The sequence below is a fragment of the Fulmarus glacialis genome, unplaced genomic scaffold (genome assembly GCF_000690835.1).
Source record: "Fulmarus glacialis isolate BGI_N327 unplaced genomic scaffold, ASM69083v1 scaffold25681, whole genome shotgun sequence".
NCBI classification, from domain to species: Eukaryota; Metazoa; Chordata; class Aves; order Procellariiformes; family Procellariidae; genus Fulmarus; species Fulmarus glacialis.
In genome coordinates this window covers 23,403-39,603 of record NW_009193770.1, presented here as the reverse complement: position 1 = coordinate 39,603, position 16,201 = coordinate 23,403, and the positions used below count along the sequence as shown (strand labels likewise).

Below are 16,201 nucleotides of genomic sequence, written 5' to 3'. Positions count from 1 at the left end.
GCAGCTTGTAAACTGGTTCCCAAACTATTTAATTACTACTGTACCATTCATCTCACCTGTCTCAAAAATATTAATCATCAAATGGTAAAATACTAGTCTGCAGTAGGAGGGGAATGTCAGAAGCTGAAACTCCAGTTGATTACAAATTCTGTCTCTCATCATGACCTTTTAAAGTGCATGCTAAACAAAATAAATACAGTTTTTTTAAGATTCTTGTTAATATTAAGAAATTAGGGAATATAGGTGTAAAGTATTCTTGTCTGTATGAGACATACATAATACTTCCTTAGTGCCTAATAATGCAGTGTTTGTTCTATGGCATTTTATTTAGGAGTTAATCTCTATGTGTAAATGCTTCTGTGAATCAATAAAAAGAAATTTACAATTCAGCAAAACTGTCTGCTTTGATGTATCACCATGTAGCAAATGAATCTGTGGAATCTGGAGGAGTGGATATTTGTAGTGGCTTTTTAGTACCTCCTTCAGAAGGCAGTTCTGCAGGAGGTAGGTTTCTTTTGCTGCAGGAGAAGGGAGGAGATCTGGACTTTAAATGTGATAGGCTCATGTTTGTTATGAGAGGTGAGTGACTTCATGGACGAAATTATTAGTAACTAGTATGAACAGCACAAACTTAAGAATCCGAGAAACCAACAAACTCATTAAAGAACTGAGAAAATATAGCGCGCTCTTTGCCTTGCATAACCTGAGGTTCTGAAGAAGGACCGAGACTGACTTTTTTCAGTGGTGGCGTTTGCGTACAGATTATTACAAGCAGACTCAACTAATATGAAATGCTCTAAACGAGTTGATTCAGCTAGATCTCGGCAAGAGAAAAATTCAGTGTTTTTCATGCTGTTTCAAAAATGATGCTGTCCTGTTTTGGAGACCTGAAATCAGCAACAATCTATCTGAAAATAATTGATTTGATGTTGAAGAGGAATTCTGCTTGGTCTGTTTGCTGCTTTTGCCATGTGGATGAAAAAGAACAAACTGCGAGTGAAGTTACAGGTTTAAAACTTTGTTTCCTCAGCTGCCTCTTCTTTTCTTTCTAAGTATAGTATAGTTATTTTCAGTGAAAGGGACACTTATTGGTATTCAGTGAGGTAAACATTAGAAGATTCTCTTAGAGCATTTGAATTTAAATGGTTAATTATCACTGTTTCCCATGTTCTTGTGCTTTGCCATGTATAAAATGTTTTTAGACATTACACTTTCTAAAACATTTTACAATAGTTAATAGCTTCTTCAAGGAGGAGCTAATATTTGCACTCATAATTAATCTCCTATATTTTAGATAATACAAAATAATGCAGTAGTTTTTTCAGGCATTATAAGATATACTTTCAAATATGCTTATTTAAAGCAGTAAAAATTCTGAGCTTTTGGATCAAACTGTTTTTTTTTTGTTTCCAGAGCTTTTACAAACCAGTTTCTTATTGTCATTGTGCATCCCAGGTTATGTTTTTCATTTAGAAAATCTATAATTTTCACTCAGTGAAATGGCTTTTTTACCTTGAAATATGCCCCTATACAGATACCACTTTTTTAGTCTGGATATATTTTTAACAAGATTTCTTAGCAGAATAAAACATCTCTCTCTTTCTTGGACAGTGTTATACTGAAAATTACTACTGGGAATAGAATGAGCTATCAATGTTGCTAAATTGATGATCAAAGCAGAAAGGAGAGAAGCATTGGGAAGACTTTGCATAGTCTGATGCAAGTTGTATATTTTTGAAAAAGAGCGTATGTGTATTGAGAAAATACTATCAATTCACCCCCCCAACATTTTTACTTTTAAAATTGGTCATGCAGAGGGAAGCCTTCAAGCCATTCTGAGCCCCTTTTAAGAATTACGTACAGAGTCCAGCAGAAGCAGACGTAGAGTTTTAGGTTTTGCTGGCGGAAGGTCATGCCAGAGGAAGTCAGCAGAGCCTGAACATGTTCTGGGAACAGCATCTGGTTCTTCTGTGTTATTTTCTTGTCTCAAGTGAACACATTTTGGTTTGTGGATGGCACTTGGAAAAGCTTCCTTACTTTCTTACCCAATTAGTGCCTTTCAGTCTGTAATTAATAATAAAATGTCTCTCTTTGATATTAGCTGGTGGCCACAAGTGCATACAAGTTATTTGGCTTTAAAGAATATTGTGAAGGACTCTTGTCTGTCATAAGTCATGCTACTAAAAAAAGTACACACTGCTAGATTCAATCTTTTTTTTTAATTACTGTGTTCACTAAAAAAGTGTTGAAACAGAGAATTAGTGTTTTGGGTGGATTTTACCTTTTGTTCTAGTTCCACTATTCTATATAGCTATAAATGAAATAAATACATAGATTTTTCTTTTTTTTTAATCACTTCTCTACCATAAATAGTTTTCATTATTGTTGACCAGTAAGAGGAGTTTCAGTTGTAGTGTCCAGTAAGAATTACAATTTCGCTCCATAATTTATTCAGTAGGAAATGTTCAAAGAGGGACAATAACTTTCTCTAAAAATTTTAGTCTGACATGTCTCTATCATGCGTCTAAGATGCAGCAACTTTAAAAGTTGGTTTTCCAAATCTGGCTCATTTTAGTGACTGACCTTGAGGTGCATATCTTACCTGAATAATTGTGTGCAGAAACATGAAATATTGGAGTTCAAGCAGCAAAAAAAAGGAGAAATCAGTTATTTTAAAACAAATACTGTTTTCCTTTCCTGACTGACGCTTAAAGAAACAGCTCTGTATTATGCATTGATTGGAGAACTGACACCTGCTTAAGTAGGAATTTGACGTAGGAGTATGAAACAAGCCATTCAAAGTGGCTGAGATACTTCAGTATCAACAAGATGTTAGAGGAGAATTTTACTTTTCTTAGAGTGAAGTACAAGTATTGCAGGGGACGTTGTCAGACAAGATCACCACAGAACTGCATTGGAAGTCAGTAGGGTGGGCCCAGAAAAGCAGAGCAGCTAAATTGGCTTTTCTTTGGGATCAGGTTTGATCACATCCACAATCTGATGCTTGATTGATTGGGGTGGTGAGGTGTTTGGGGTCTGTCTTTTTTTTTTCTTTCTTTTTTTTTGTGTGTCTGTAAAATGTTTAGACCTCATTCCATTTTGTAAACATTAATTTGAAAGAGAGTTTTATTTATCAATATATCCAAAACATTTAATTCTCTTTTCTTTTTCAGCAGTATTGACTATATTGGGGATAGGAAATGATATGATTTTAATTTGTTCTACTGATAGTGTAGTCATGTAGTTTGGTGAAAATACTACATTGTTTATTGAATTATTACAATGCAATAATCCAGCTTTTACATTGATCCAATAAATTAAATTACGTGTAAATACCTTGAAACAGATGCTGGGCTATTCTGAACTTTCCAGCATAGTTTTTCAAAGGCTGGTATTCTCTTTTTGTGCAAATTCTAAAGTTGTGGTTAAAGTGTGGAATTCTAAGGTTGTGGGTTTTGGTTTTCTGAGTAGCAAAACAGCTATTGGGCAAGCGTGAGCTTCTGGAATTTGTCCTGTTACACTGCACTCTCTTGTGATTGCATGATAAAAAATGTAGTTGAATTGAAGTAATTTAATGTATAGGTTTAAATTATATTTGTGATAGAACTATGAATATATTGAAACAATTGCATCCATTTTTAAAAACACCTAATATTCAGTCTCACACATTGACACACAGCATCATATAAATTTTAAATAATGTTCAGTAATTGCCTCTCTATCCCAATTTTGTAAATTATTTGTTAGTTTTGGAATGCAAAAGGAGTGATAAAGCCCCACTGATATCTTGTCTTTTCATTCAAAGTTCGCTCAGTAATAGCCACTTACTTATCCAAAGGGGATCAACTTTACTTTGCTTCACTTTGTACAGACTGTTTTTCACAGATTCTTACCTTAAATGCTCCAATCTGCCAGGAAATTTCACCATCTTTGGATGTGAGCTTAGTGACAGCCTTTATCTAAGGGTTCTCATGTGGTCTTGTCCTGTGCTAGGTAAATAATGCTAACCACCAGTTAAAGCTGCCAAGGCAGTTACAGTGAAAGTGTTAGGAAAGGAAAGAAGCTTCAGATTCCAATTACTGCTTAAAATACCTCCTTGCATGTGTGTTGTCACATGTGCCGTACCAGTACTGTGTACCGAGTCTACCGAACATCTTAACAGAGCAGCGTTAAACGTAGTATAAGGGCTTTTTTCTCTTGTTTGTTTTGTCTCTTAGTGTTTTTCTCTTTCATCTGCTTTTCCCCTTTTTGCTCTTTCTGTCCCTGGTATGTGCATGGTCTGTGTCCTCTCTTTCTGCTCTGAGGTTCCTTGCTCTTTCATAGGTTATCTGTCATTATTCTTCCTCTGAAGACTGCGGAGGAGGCTTTAGCCTTCCTCTGAGGAGTGGGGATTTAGCTTCTATAGTCAGAACACTTAATAAACATCAACACATTAATGTCACATTTTGTGTTCTGCAGGTTGGGAATCCACGTGTTGAGCTCACTCTTTCTGAACTTCAAGATATGGCTGCCCGGCAACAGCAGCAGATTGAAAATCAACAGCAAATGTTGGTTGCTAAGGTAATAATTATATACAGATCATAACAAGTACAAATTTTCTTCAACATATGCAAACATAAGTTTCATGGGTACGGAAAAACATGCTAATTCATTCTAGATAAGCTTAAGAAAGAGCTTGAGAAATCCATTGTTTTACCAAGTTTATCTTAACCTAGGCAATATCCAACATTTCAGTGTAAATGATATTATAACAACCCATGTCAGGCCAAGTTATGTGTCTTTATAAAAATATTGCTAGGTTTTATTTGTGTCTTTTGTGAGGCCCACTTCATGATCTGTGATAGACCAGGCTTGGCTCTATGCTCATCTTTAGTAGCTCATTCACTGAGAATATACCCACTTTGTATATATTAATATATTACATTTCCAAAATCTCTGAGATGTAAGAATCTAAGTATGTTTTCAGAGTGGGGAGTGGATTTAATGTTTTTGACATTGTTGTAAGTGTTAAAATATACAGTATGCATTGGATGCTTGGAGTACTTAGGAATCAACCTATAAATTCTGTTGTTCTTTTTCGATGGAAATAATGTAGAAAAAGAAACATTTTCCTTGTGTGTCCAGCAGAAGCACTGTTATTTATAACTGGAACATTATCTTACAGTAGGTCAGCTTGTTTAAAATGGTCTGTTGGACATATTTTGTCATCTTTGAGAATGTGGATAACAGTGTTGGAAGTTCATTTTGCAACAGCAGGAAAAGTGTTAATAGTGGCAGAGAACAAATGCCAGAGGAAGCTTCACAGATGTGTTTGAATGAGTGTTCAGGCTAGGGTTGTATTTGCACATATATGTCAATTTGATATTAGGTCTAAAACATCTTGAATCTTTGCTCTAAAACAGATTTCTTCAATTAACGTTGAAGAGTTTTTCTAGGAGGACTGACACATATTTTAACTAGATACAAATTTTTCTGATTTCTGGAAATAAAAAACCCCACTGATCATAGTGATGGGTTTTCTAAGTTAACTTTTTTTTTTTTAAAATGAATGGGTAACAGGTACCTCTTGTCTAAAACCTCATTTTGTCAGGAACAACGTTTGCGTTATCTGAAGCAGCAAGAACGTCGTCAGCAGCAGTCGGTTTCTGAGAGTGAAAAGCTTCAAAAACTTAAAGAACGTGTTGAAACCCAGGAGACAAAGCTGAAAAAAATCCGTGCCATGAGAGGACAAGTGGACTACAACAAGATCATGAATGGCAATCTATGTATGTGGAATTCTTAAGTAATTTATTTAGTTTATTTACTATTCACCCCATGACTAGCAAATAATGCTATATTGCTAGTCCATATAGCATTGAAGCAGGATTTCAGATAGAATGTTTTTTGTCTTACAGAGGGTCCTGTGTTTCTATGAAATTTGTATATGACGTAACTGTTTTATGTAGTCAGGTATAAAGTCAGAACAAGACTATTCTATAACTATTAGGAAATATTATGACTGTTAGCAAATTCCCAACACGTAAATATTTTATAGGTGCGTGCATATACTAGATTTAAAACCAGTGTGTTGTATTTATCAATACCTGTAGAATTAAAAAAATTAACAACTTCTGCTTTACTTAGTTGTTTTTTGTTATTTTTATCTGGTTAATTTTAGCAACTGAAATTGAGCATATAAGTGCCATGTTCCAGGAAAAGCAGCAGGAGCTACAGGCTGCAGTGTTAAAAGTGGATCAACTTACTCAGCAACTGGAGGATTTAAGGAAAGGGAAACTGAATGGGTTTCAGTCTTACAATGGACAAATGACAGGACCTGCAGCAGTAGAATTAAAGAAGTTGTATCAAGAGCTACAGGTAAGTAATGGAGAGATGCTATTTGGATGATAGCTGTAGATTTTAAAAAGTTGTATTACTGCTCTTATGGGTGGCCATTTGGTTCTGTGCCATCTTATAAAACTGATGTATTGGAATGCTGCTAATGTGTGAGGTTGTAGTTAGCATATAACCCTCTTTAAAACAGAATTTCATTAGCTTTAAAAACTATTTTTGTTGTTGCTCATACACCTAATGATACAAAGCGTGCAAGTGTTCTGAAGGGCATTTCTCAGCCCCTAATACTGAAATACTGAGTGTTGACATAATCTAGTATTTGTTTTAATCTCTCTTAAAAAAAAAAAAGAGTGAAAAAAATTCATTTCAGTACTTTTCTATTTTGCAAAGAACTGGGTGTAGCAAGCTCACTTAGATGTCATCTTAACTTGGAGATATGACTGGACAGTGAATAAAATGATATTTAAAATATATTGTGAAAATATAGCTATAATGTCTGGTGCAAATAAACAAAATACATAGGAATTAAATAACACATTTTAACAGAATCATCAAAAATACAAGCTCCACTGTATTCACTGTGCTATATAGTGTGCTATATAGTGTGCTATACAGTGCGCTATAGCTGCAGCATATCCACACAGTATTCCCTGTATCACTATCATGTATCTTCCTCCAAGAAGATTGTTACATCTGAAGTCTAGTTCTCACAAGAGTAATTAAATATTCCATTTACATTGAAATTTTGTCCAGTTTTTATGTTTAAAAGTTATGGAATACTTAATTGTGTGCCAATGTGTCAGGATTTGAGGGCTTTTTATTTACTCATGTACTTTATTGTGATCAAGGCAACAGCTCTAAATATATATTTAATATTTCAAAATTAATTTAAATTTCAAAATTAGTCTCACTCATTTCTTTACATGAGCAAGTACAACATACAAATTAATCCATCACGTTTTAATGAATTAGGAGTAAGGGTCCTTTTTCCTTCTTTTTCCCCTTTCCCCATTTATACAAGGCATATAGAATCATAGAACAGAATCGTAGAATAGTTTGGGTTGGAAGGGACCTTTAAAGGTCATCTAGTCCAACTCCCCCTGCAATGAGCAGGGACATCTTCAACTAGATCAGGTATCTACCTTATGATTATTTCTAAGTGCAAAGATGTTCAATAGATTAAGATTTCTCTCTTGTGCTTCATAATGATCCCATACACGTTTACCAAGACTTAAATTTGCCTCAGGTTTTTTTTGCATGTAACATTACCATGAAAATTGCAATACTGAGACAATACTGTCAAGAGTTATTGAAGGTATGAAAAAATGCCAATGGGAAACAAGAGAAATAATTATAAAGACTGTCATGGTTGATTTAAACCATAAAGGTAATGCATCCCCTAATCTTACTGTAAACCTGCTGTGAAGGTTTCAGTTTAATCCCTATGTAGAGAGGAAAATCTGTACCCAGTCCTTCCAGTAGCAGTTCAGTTAACCTCCCATTCAGACATCAAGAAGTTTCATGTGGAACTGGAAACAGAATCAATAGCATAATTTCTGTTACACGTTTTATATCACTTAGTTTTCATGATACTCAAACTGTCTTGGTGGTTAAACATAACTTTTAACAAACATTTTCTGTGACTTAATTTTTCACAGTGTAATTCAGTTCTGAAATATCTTTATGCCTAATTCTTCAATCCGATTTCTATAAGTGGGATGCAGTCTGTGTGTATTTAATAGGTAGCCACTAGTTTATTAGGACATTCTTTTGCTGCTTTCTTCTAAGAGTTGTTCATGGTTGCAAATGCTAATTTGACAGGCTGTGTGGAAGCATAACCTTAGAGATGTCAGAACATAACCGATCCAAATTGCTTTGGGTTTTTTAACACTGTATTAAAAAACAACTTGACAACAAACAAAATGAAGTAACTGTCCTAACAAGTGTGCTTTTTTTTTTTTTTTTAAGATTCGTAACAGGCTTAACCAGGAGCAGAACTCCAAGCTTCAGCAGCAGAAAGAACTCTTAAACAAACGTAATATGGAGGTGGCTATGATGGACAAGCGAATCAATGAGCTGCGTGAACGACTGTACAAGAAAAAAGTTGAGGCACGTCAAAAAGAAAACATTCCTGTAAGATAAACTGTTAAAAGGGCCACACTTTAGTTTATCAAGAGCCTATAAAAACTACATAGAATCTCACTTTTTCCTAGCCGAGTAATAGAATTACATCTAAAGAACCTATTTTAAAAGTAGCAGGCTTCTTAAAACTATTTTACAGTTTTGCATAGATATCAGAAAACTTAGAATGTGTTTCCTTTTATTTTTCTTTATGGCACAGACAATACTATATTAAAAATTACAGTAGTTTATATTTCTAGGAAGGAAAGTGTGATTATGGGCTGTGTTTCAAAGCATGAAAGCATAAAAAGTCTGGTTTTCATAAAATGCTGATCTTCCAATATGGAAAATTGATAAAAATAAAAATGGTCTGATAAAGTTAGTCTTAATAGTTGTCTGGAACTTCGAAAAGAAATCAGTTGCACAGTAGACCATTTATCTAAGGACTAGAGCGATCAATTTGGATTCCCATATGTATTCCTAGCTGGAGGTACTGCTTTTAAAAATTAAAAAAAAACCATATTTGATCACTTAAGAACTCATTTTAGCCCATTTGCCTAAGAAAGGCACAATGAAAGAGACCTTATACAGATAAAGGTTTCTACAAGAAATGTATGTTCTGTGGCTGAGAAATTTAATTTTTGAGGTGTTGATTTTAGGGAATAAATGTGTTTTCTACTTCTTTTTTTTTTTTTTGGGGGTAGAAGCATGGAGTATGGTAACTTAATTATTAACTTTATTAGCTATAGTGCATGGTTCTAGATAATTAAATTTAGACCTCCTGTTCGTGCACAAATGCCTAGATTAGATGGAAGTTAACGTTTCAATTTGTCTGATTTTTTTTTTTTAGTTGAATCGTATTAATGGAACTTCATCACCCCAGTCATCCTTGAGTGCTTCAGGAAGGGTGGCAGCAGTAGGACCTTACATCCAAGTTCCAAGTGCTGGCACTTACGCTGTACCGGTAGATCCAGTTAAACCACAGTCTCTTACCATTGCTTCTAGCTCAACACATGGAAGATCAAAATCTGGTAAGCACTTAAATGTGGTGTTTATTAATACACATGGTTTGGAAAGGAGTAATAAAGAAAAGGAGTAATCTTAGGAGACCTAGTGTTGGCCTAATCCCTGTAGTGTAAGAGACAAATTTTAGATGTCTTGATACTATTCTGTGAATTGGACGTCGGTCATTTGATATGAAGCATTTTTGCCTCTTTCCATGAATTTTTCTTAGGAGACTGAGTGTTTTCCTTGAAATTTTACTAGCTGGTACACCACTAAAAGGAGCACATGTTCCTTCACAGATTCTCTGTTCTGTCTTTAACAGCATTTCAATTGATTTGTGTGTTTGAATATAATAATGAAAACAACTTTGGCAAACTACATTATAAACAACTATTTACAGTATGTTGCTTTTTGTCTAGTAAAACAAAGCTAGTGAGCAAGTGAAAATAATACTACTTCTCAGAAGGAGACTAAATAGGAAAATAGAATAAAACTATGGGAGGTTTTGCTCTGAGATACGAGAATTTGTGGTGCTTGGAGCATTTCTGAAATGGAATAACCTTAGCATTGATGCTGTTTACTTGTTTCTGCCTTCATTAGTGAAGGAGCTTCCCCTCCAGAGTACTCCCCAGAACGTGATGTCCAAAATTGGCTCCAATGTCTCCCATGATTAATAATACCATCTACATTATAAAATAGATTTTTTTTTTTTTTTTTTAAAATTTACATTGGAGACTGAAGGAGACAGGTCATAACATTTGTGCCTTAAGTTCTAATTCTGGCAAAGCTCACCTCTCTGCTCACATCTTAGCAAAATTAGAATTCTTAAGAAATGGTTAGCTAGGAAAACATGCATAATACAAATGAAAATGCACGATCCCGTGGGTCTAACCACAGGACTTAGTTTACCTGGTCTCCTAGGAGACATCTAAAAATGAGATAAGCAATGACCACTAGAGCAAAGCTGCTGCAATATTCACACATATGTTCCAGCACTTAAAACTGAATACTCCGGTAAAGCTTGCAGTATGCTTCCAAATGGGGAGGAAGAGGTGGAGGGAAGACAGTCTGAACATCTCCATAGGAAAGAATGACAGAAATTCCCCCCCCAAAACCCCAAAGTCAGGAAGTGAAACTGTCCAAACAGAACTTAAAAAAACCCCAGTCTTTTCCATTGATATTAGTGATTTAACAATACTTACAGTTTAATTCAAAATGCAAATGGAAAACTCTTAAGAATATGGAATGACTTAATTTGCCACAGTTCTGTTTTCACATATGGGAAAGGACAGCTCATAACTTTTAAGTTCACCAACCAAAAATAATGCACTATTTTGTAAATATCAACCTCAGAAGATATACATACCCACTTCTAGACCTGCCTCAGGAGGTTACGAGATCTCTGAATGATAACTTTCTGATTTTATAAAAGTAATTATTCTACCTTAGGACTGACTTTGTTTTTATTACTCTGAATGTAGTTGAATAAAGTCCTGTAAGATAGATTTGTGTGAGGAGAAGCTTATATGCTCCCAGGAGGAAAAGAAATTGAGGATTGTTTTTCAACTGTCATGCTTTTATTTCTCATTATCTGAGTGTTCCTGTTCTAATTTCTCCATTGTCATTGTTATAATTTTTCCACCACTTCTTTTTCTTTCTTTTTCTGTGTAACTGGATCTGCCTTGGTGTGTCCGGTAGAGACAGACTATGGGTGTGTGAAGAAATCTCCAGACACCTGGAAGGTTTCTGATTTAGACATAATAGTGGATCCTATTCTGTCACCTCCCAGTTCTCTTCAGTCTGCTGTTCACAATGTCATCCGCCTGCCACCTACTCTCTTTGACACCCAGCACTGTGAGTCCATAGAAGATCTCTGGCTAGCTAAGAACTCAGTTTTTAATATGGTGATCTGAGCTCTTGTGTACAGATGCATATTAAACAGCATCTTTAGAACTTGTGTTGTGGTCTGGCATGCAGAAGATGCTGTTGAAATGTAAAATTGTAGAGAAGTTGCTTTTCATCGTTGAAGGAAACAGATTTGCAGCAAATTCATCCTGGAGTACTGGAGTAGTGTACTAGGGATGAGTTTTCTTCACTGAAAAATGATGTTATTAGAAAATCCATGGTAATCACCAAAGCATGTTTTAGTATATCTCAGATTAGATAGATGTATTACATACAGGTTTAGCTTGAGTTACTTTGTGGGAAACTTTGAGTTTCCATGTTGCACTGGCCCCAGAGTTGGGATAAAAGGTCGCTCTGTCCAAGTCAATAGCAAGAATCTTGCTGCCTTCATTGGACAAAAATGTTATACTTGGTTTGCGCTTCAGTTGCTATAGTAAGTATCCTGGATCCAGACCTACAAAATTTTTTAGGTAAAATCAGAGAAAATGCACAAAATCTTTTGTGTCTGCATGTCACTGTCTTATTTATGTAAATACAAAATGGACTGGTGGGAGTTGAAATACACGGGGTGTTAGGTGGTCTTACAAGCGGCAGACAAGAGGGTACATTCGGCGGAGAAAATGAAGCCAGTTGGCTGAAATGGCTATGGGGTGGCTGAAAGCAGGAGCTAGTGAAGGCTTGTCAGAAGGGCGTTGCCATCAGATGGGCAAGAGTGTCTGGGACCTGTTCAGTCTAACCAAAGATAGCAGAAGGCAGATGCTGTTTGGTTGCCTCCTCTTAGCACCTATCGTGCAGCCTCTGGCGCCATACACTGCAGTTGCAGATTGCAACAGCAGCTTAGTTAAGTGCATGAGATTCAGCTTGGGTTGTGGGAGTACGTGAGAGGTGCACTCATAAAAAATGCATGGTAGTTGGCAAGTCTGCCAGATTATAATATGAAGGACATGAAGGTGGGAACAGTTACATTCTGATGTTTAAGTAAGTGGAATGAAACAGAGAAGTTAGAGGGAGGAGAGAGAGTCTGAATTTACTTCCAGTCTGCTACCTCAGAATTTGGCGATGAACACACTAATATTTGGAATTTGAAGGATTACAAAAAGTTTTTGTATAACTATCTTTCTAATAGAAGAGTGTGGGCTTGTATTTGCAGGTAAGATAATTAAATTCTTCGGGATTTTTGCTGTTGTTTCTGTAAGTGCTTTCTTAATAGCTAAACTTACGGCTAAAGGTGCTTTCATGTTTAGCGTGAATCAGTTATAACACCTTTTACTGATCTTCAAAACAAAAGTTTTACTGAACCATAACCTTACTGGAGTTATGGAACATCCTGTGTATTTTGTACAGTAAATGTTAATTCAGTGCATACTTGGAAAATTTGCCATTATTTAGGGTCAAAGTGTTTAGACAGTCATCTTTTTTGGTCTTGCTTTGGATAACCAGATGATTAAAAACAAAAACAAAAAACCCAACATGTCCAGTTCTTGGATGTTGCCAATACTAAAGCTGGGCCTCATTACTTCGCTTCCTGACAGTTTGCAAGTCTGAAAAGTGATTTCTGGACTATATACTATATTCTCAGTGTAAAAATATGCAAGTGTTAACCCTATTTAAATGACCAACCACAAAAATACTGTTGCTCCAAAGTAATTATCTCTCAGAATTCAAACACAATTGATCTGAATTTCAAAGTTTAATACAATACAGTGTGTGTAATATTAAGGAATGGTCTGCACATATAATTAAAAAATAATTAGTATAGTAGCTTAAATGCAGAGGTGTAACTTTGGGGTTTTTTGCTCACTTAAAAGTGCTGTGATTTTAATAAGCCTATAAATAGGTTTATGACCTAATACAGTGAAAACATTGGGTGGTAATTGTCAAGAAATCTTCAGGTTGTCATTTGTGGGGGGCAGGCGGGGAGAAAAGGGATACTTAATAAAGAGGATAAGGCTTATGGATAGCAAGTAGAGTGGTGATGTTAAATTCCCTGTAATTAGAATGTTCCTATGCAGCTTATTCTTAGACTATCTGCTATACTAGACAAGGATGGCAAAGAATTCTAGAAATAGCCTTGCTGATTCTGTTTTCTAGGGGCATAAAACTGAAATGAAATGGGAAACTTTGCCATTAAATACCTGTTTTTCATTTGATGTTGTCTTACTATGGGAGTTCAGAAATCTCAGTAAATCTCCACACGCACACAAACCCCCCTCCATTTTAGTTGTTATCCTCTAGTAAAGTTAGTTACATGTTACATATAATCTTTACTGATGCTACATGCTCCACTAAGATAATTACAGGCAACAGGGAAGGAGAAATGATCTCTGGTCTCCTTAGAGTAAGAGAAACATGAAGTTTAATCTTTTAGAGGCAAATCAAAGCCTTAGGATCTAACCAGGGATCTATTTAGTTACTATAAAAGAGATCTAATTATCAGGCTACTTAAACTCTCTTGCTTACTTAGAGAACAAAAACTAAATAGTCTCATACAGTTAATAAAGTAACATATCAATGCATCTAGGACTTCATTAAGGATTTGTTGCCTCAGTTTATGTGCAACTATGCATGATTTTTTGCATGTGATGAAGATAAAAGCCCATGACTTGTATCTTGACACTGTGAGTTGAAGTTGTCAGCTGACTTTATAAATTTCTTTAAAATTAAATCTCTGGGGCAATTCGAATCAGGTAAGTATACTGAGGAAAAACAAAAGGTAAATTAACTGCTACTTCCAGCAAAGTAATGGATGCTTTTGTTCCGCCCCATTGTTGAAATGAGTTTTTACTTCCTGTTATGAGTGAATCAATCTAGTAACCATAGTTTAAATTTGGAGCAAGTCCACTCAGAGCTTACGTAAACTTAACATTTAGCATAATTTGACAGTGTCTCCACATAGTACCAAAAGAAATATGTTGATGAAGTGTTTCTGTAAGGATTTTTGTTCTGAACTTGTTTGCCTTCTAATAGAATATGCAACGCTCAAACCAAAATTTTAACCATCTTTTTTTTCATAGAAATTTTCAATACTATTTGAATGTCAAAGGGTAATGAACAGCATATTATATGCAGTGATTGGGCTTTCAATATTGATTTCTGAATCAAACATTAATAGTGATTTATCTCATTTCTGGAATCAAATTAATCCTGTTGTAATCTAAGCTGTTCCATTTCACATGTTGTTTTGCTTGTTTACAATGGTGGTGTGGATTATCTTAAATATAATATTTTTGTCTGTTTTCAAGCTAATGATGGAAATTGGCCAATACTTAAACAGAGCTCAACCCCTGTGGTAAAACCCCCTCAGATCTCCAACACAGACTGGAAAGAATCAAGCATGGATACTGCTTTAAAACAAGGAACTATATCCAGCCAGCCTTTGCCAACTTCAGTATTAGGAAGTACTGACAAGCTGGTGAGTTTCATCTGTGATATATTTATAGATCTGTTTTGCTGAAATTATGAACCTTTGGCTTCCATAGCTGAACTCACTTCAGTTACATGCACATTCAGTTTCCCTGCTGATGATTATTTTAAAAGTCACAAAGAAAATTACCTTTGTATTCCTTCTGTTCCTTTCTGTTCTTATCACATTACAATATATATTTTTTTTTCAACTTCAGTAGTTTGTATTCCTTCCTGTTCTTTTACATACCTGGTCTCCCCTTTTCTCTCCCTTTGCTTCTCCTAATCATCTCCCCCACCTTCCTATTTTTCTAATTCAGATCTTCGATACTATTTTTCCTTGGTGTAGATTGTCACTTTTTCAATGCACTCTTTTTCTCACAAAAGAAATCACTAAATCCGTCCTTGAGTGAGTCCACTGGTGGTGTCTGTCTGCACTGTTGTTCTAGTACTTTATGAATTCTTTAAGACACTATGTTTAAAGAATAAGGACCTTGTCTTTAAATAGTTTTGTAAACTCTGTTGTCACACTATATGTTATCAAAAACATTATCAACTAGATACTAGAACAAGTTATTCAGGCTTTGAAAGTATGCAAATAGTTTTGGATTCATATTGATGTATTATAGCTGAAGATGCCTTTAAACAGTAGCCTCTGTCTGACGTATGATGAGGTCTTGTGGTAAATTCAGGTAGAATCGTATCTAGTGATTAAGCAACACAAATTGTTTATATTGACTCCTTTGCTGTCACATAAGATTATTAGTATGTTTTGTTGAATGAGGAATATTCTTGCTCACAAGTATTTTATTTACTTAAATAAGGCCAATTGTTCTTACATAGGGTCTTGACCTGGGGAAGGTGCCACCAACAATTCCTGGTGTAAGCAAGCAGTTGCCTCAAAACTATGGGACCTATCCAAGTCCAGTTCCCTTAGGAACAGGTTCTACAAATTCTCTAGAAAGAAGAAAGGATGGCAGTCTGCCCAGACCTGGCACCAGTATAACAAATCGGCAAAGACCTGTTCCACTTCCGCCGCCAAGCAATATACATCAGCCCAGTTCTTCACAACAGATTCAACAGAGAATTTCTGTACCTCCCAGCCCTACATATCAACCTTCCGGTCCCCCCTTGTTTCCAGGAGGAGATGGCAGGCCAGAACTCCCTTTAACTGTGGCAATCAGACCTTTTCTAGCTGATAAAGGATCAAGACCTCAGTCTCCCAGAAAAGGGCCACAGACAGTGAACTCCAGTTCCATCTACTCAATGTATCTTCAGCAAGCAACACCACCAAAGAATTATCAACAAGCTGTATACAATACCTTAAATAAGTCAGTAAAAGCAGGTAGAATATATTTTGCTTTATTTTTTTCCTTTGAAATAGACTGTTAAGATGTAATTATTGGGCTTAGTTTACTTTCTGTATCAGTTTGAAAAA

The 16,201-nt window shown here is 35.5% G+C and overlaps 1 protein-coding gene across 1 annotated transcript in view; it reads left to right on the top strand.

Annotated features, from left to right (window-relative positions):
* PPP1R13B (protein phosphatase 1, regulatory subunit 13B) overlaps positions 1-16,201 on the top strand; it is a 38,778-nt gene that overhangs the window by 15,382 nt on the left and 7,195 nt on the right. Inside the window, exons 3-9 of the mRNA XM_009587577.1 lie at positions 4,459-4,560; positions 5,591-5,765; positions 6,158-6,354; positions 8,299-8,463; positions 9,302-9,482; positions 14,604-14,773; positions 15,607-16,108. Coding sequence (XP_009585872.1) covers positions 4,459-4,560; positions 5,591-5,765; positions 6,158-6,354; positions 8,299-8,463; positions 9,302-9,482; positions 14,604-14,773; positions 15,607-16,108 — 1,492 coding nt within the window. The remainder of the gene's footprint in view (positions 1-4,458; positions 4,561-5,590; positions 5,766-6,157; positions 6,355-8,298; positions 8,464-9,301; positions 9,483-14,603; positions 14,774-15,606; positions 16,109-16,201) is intronic.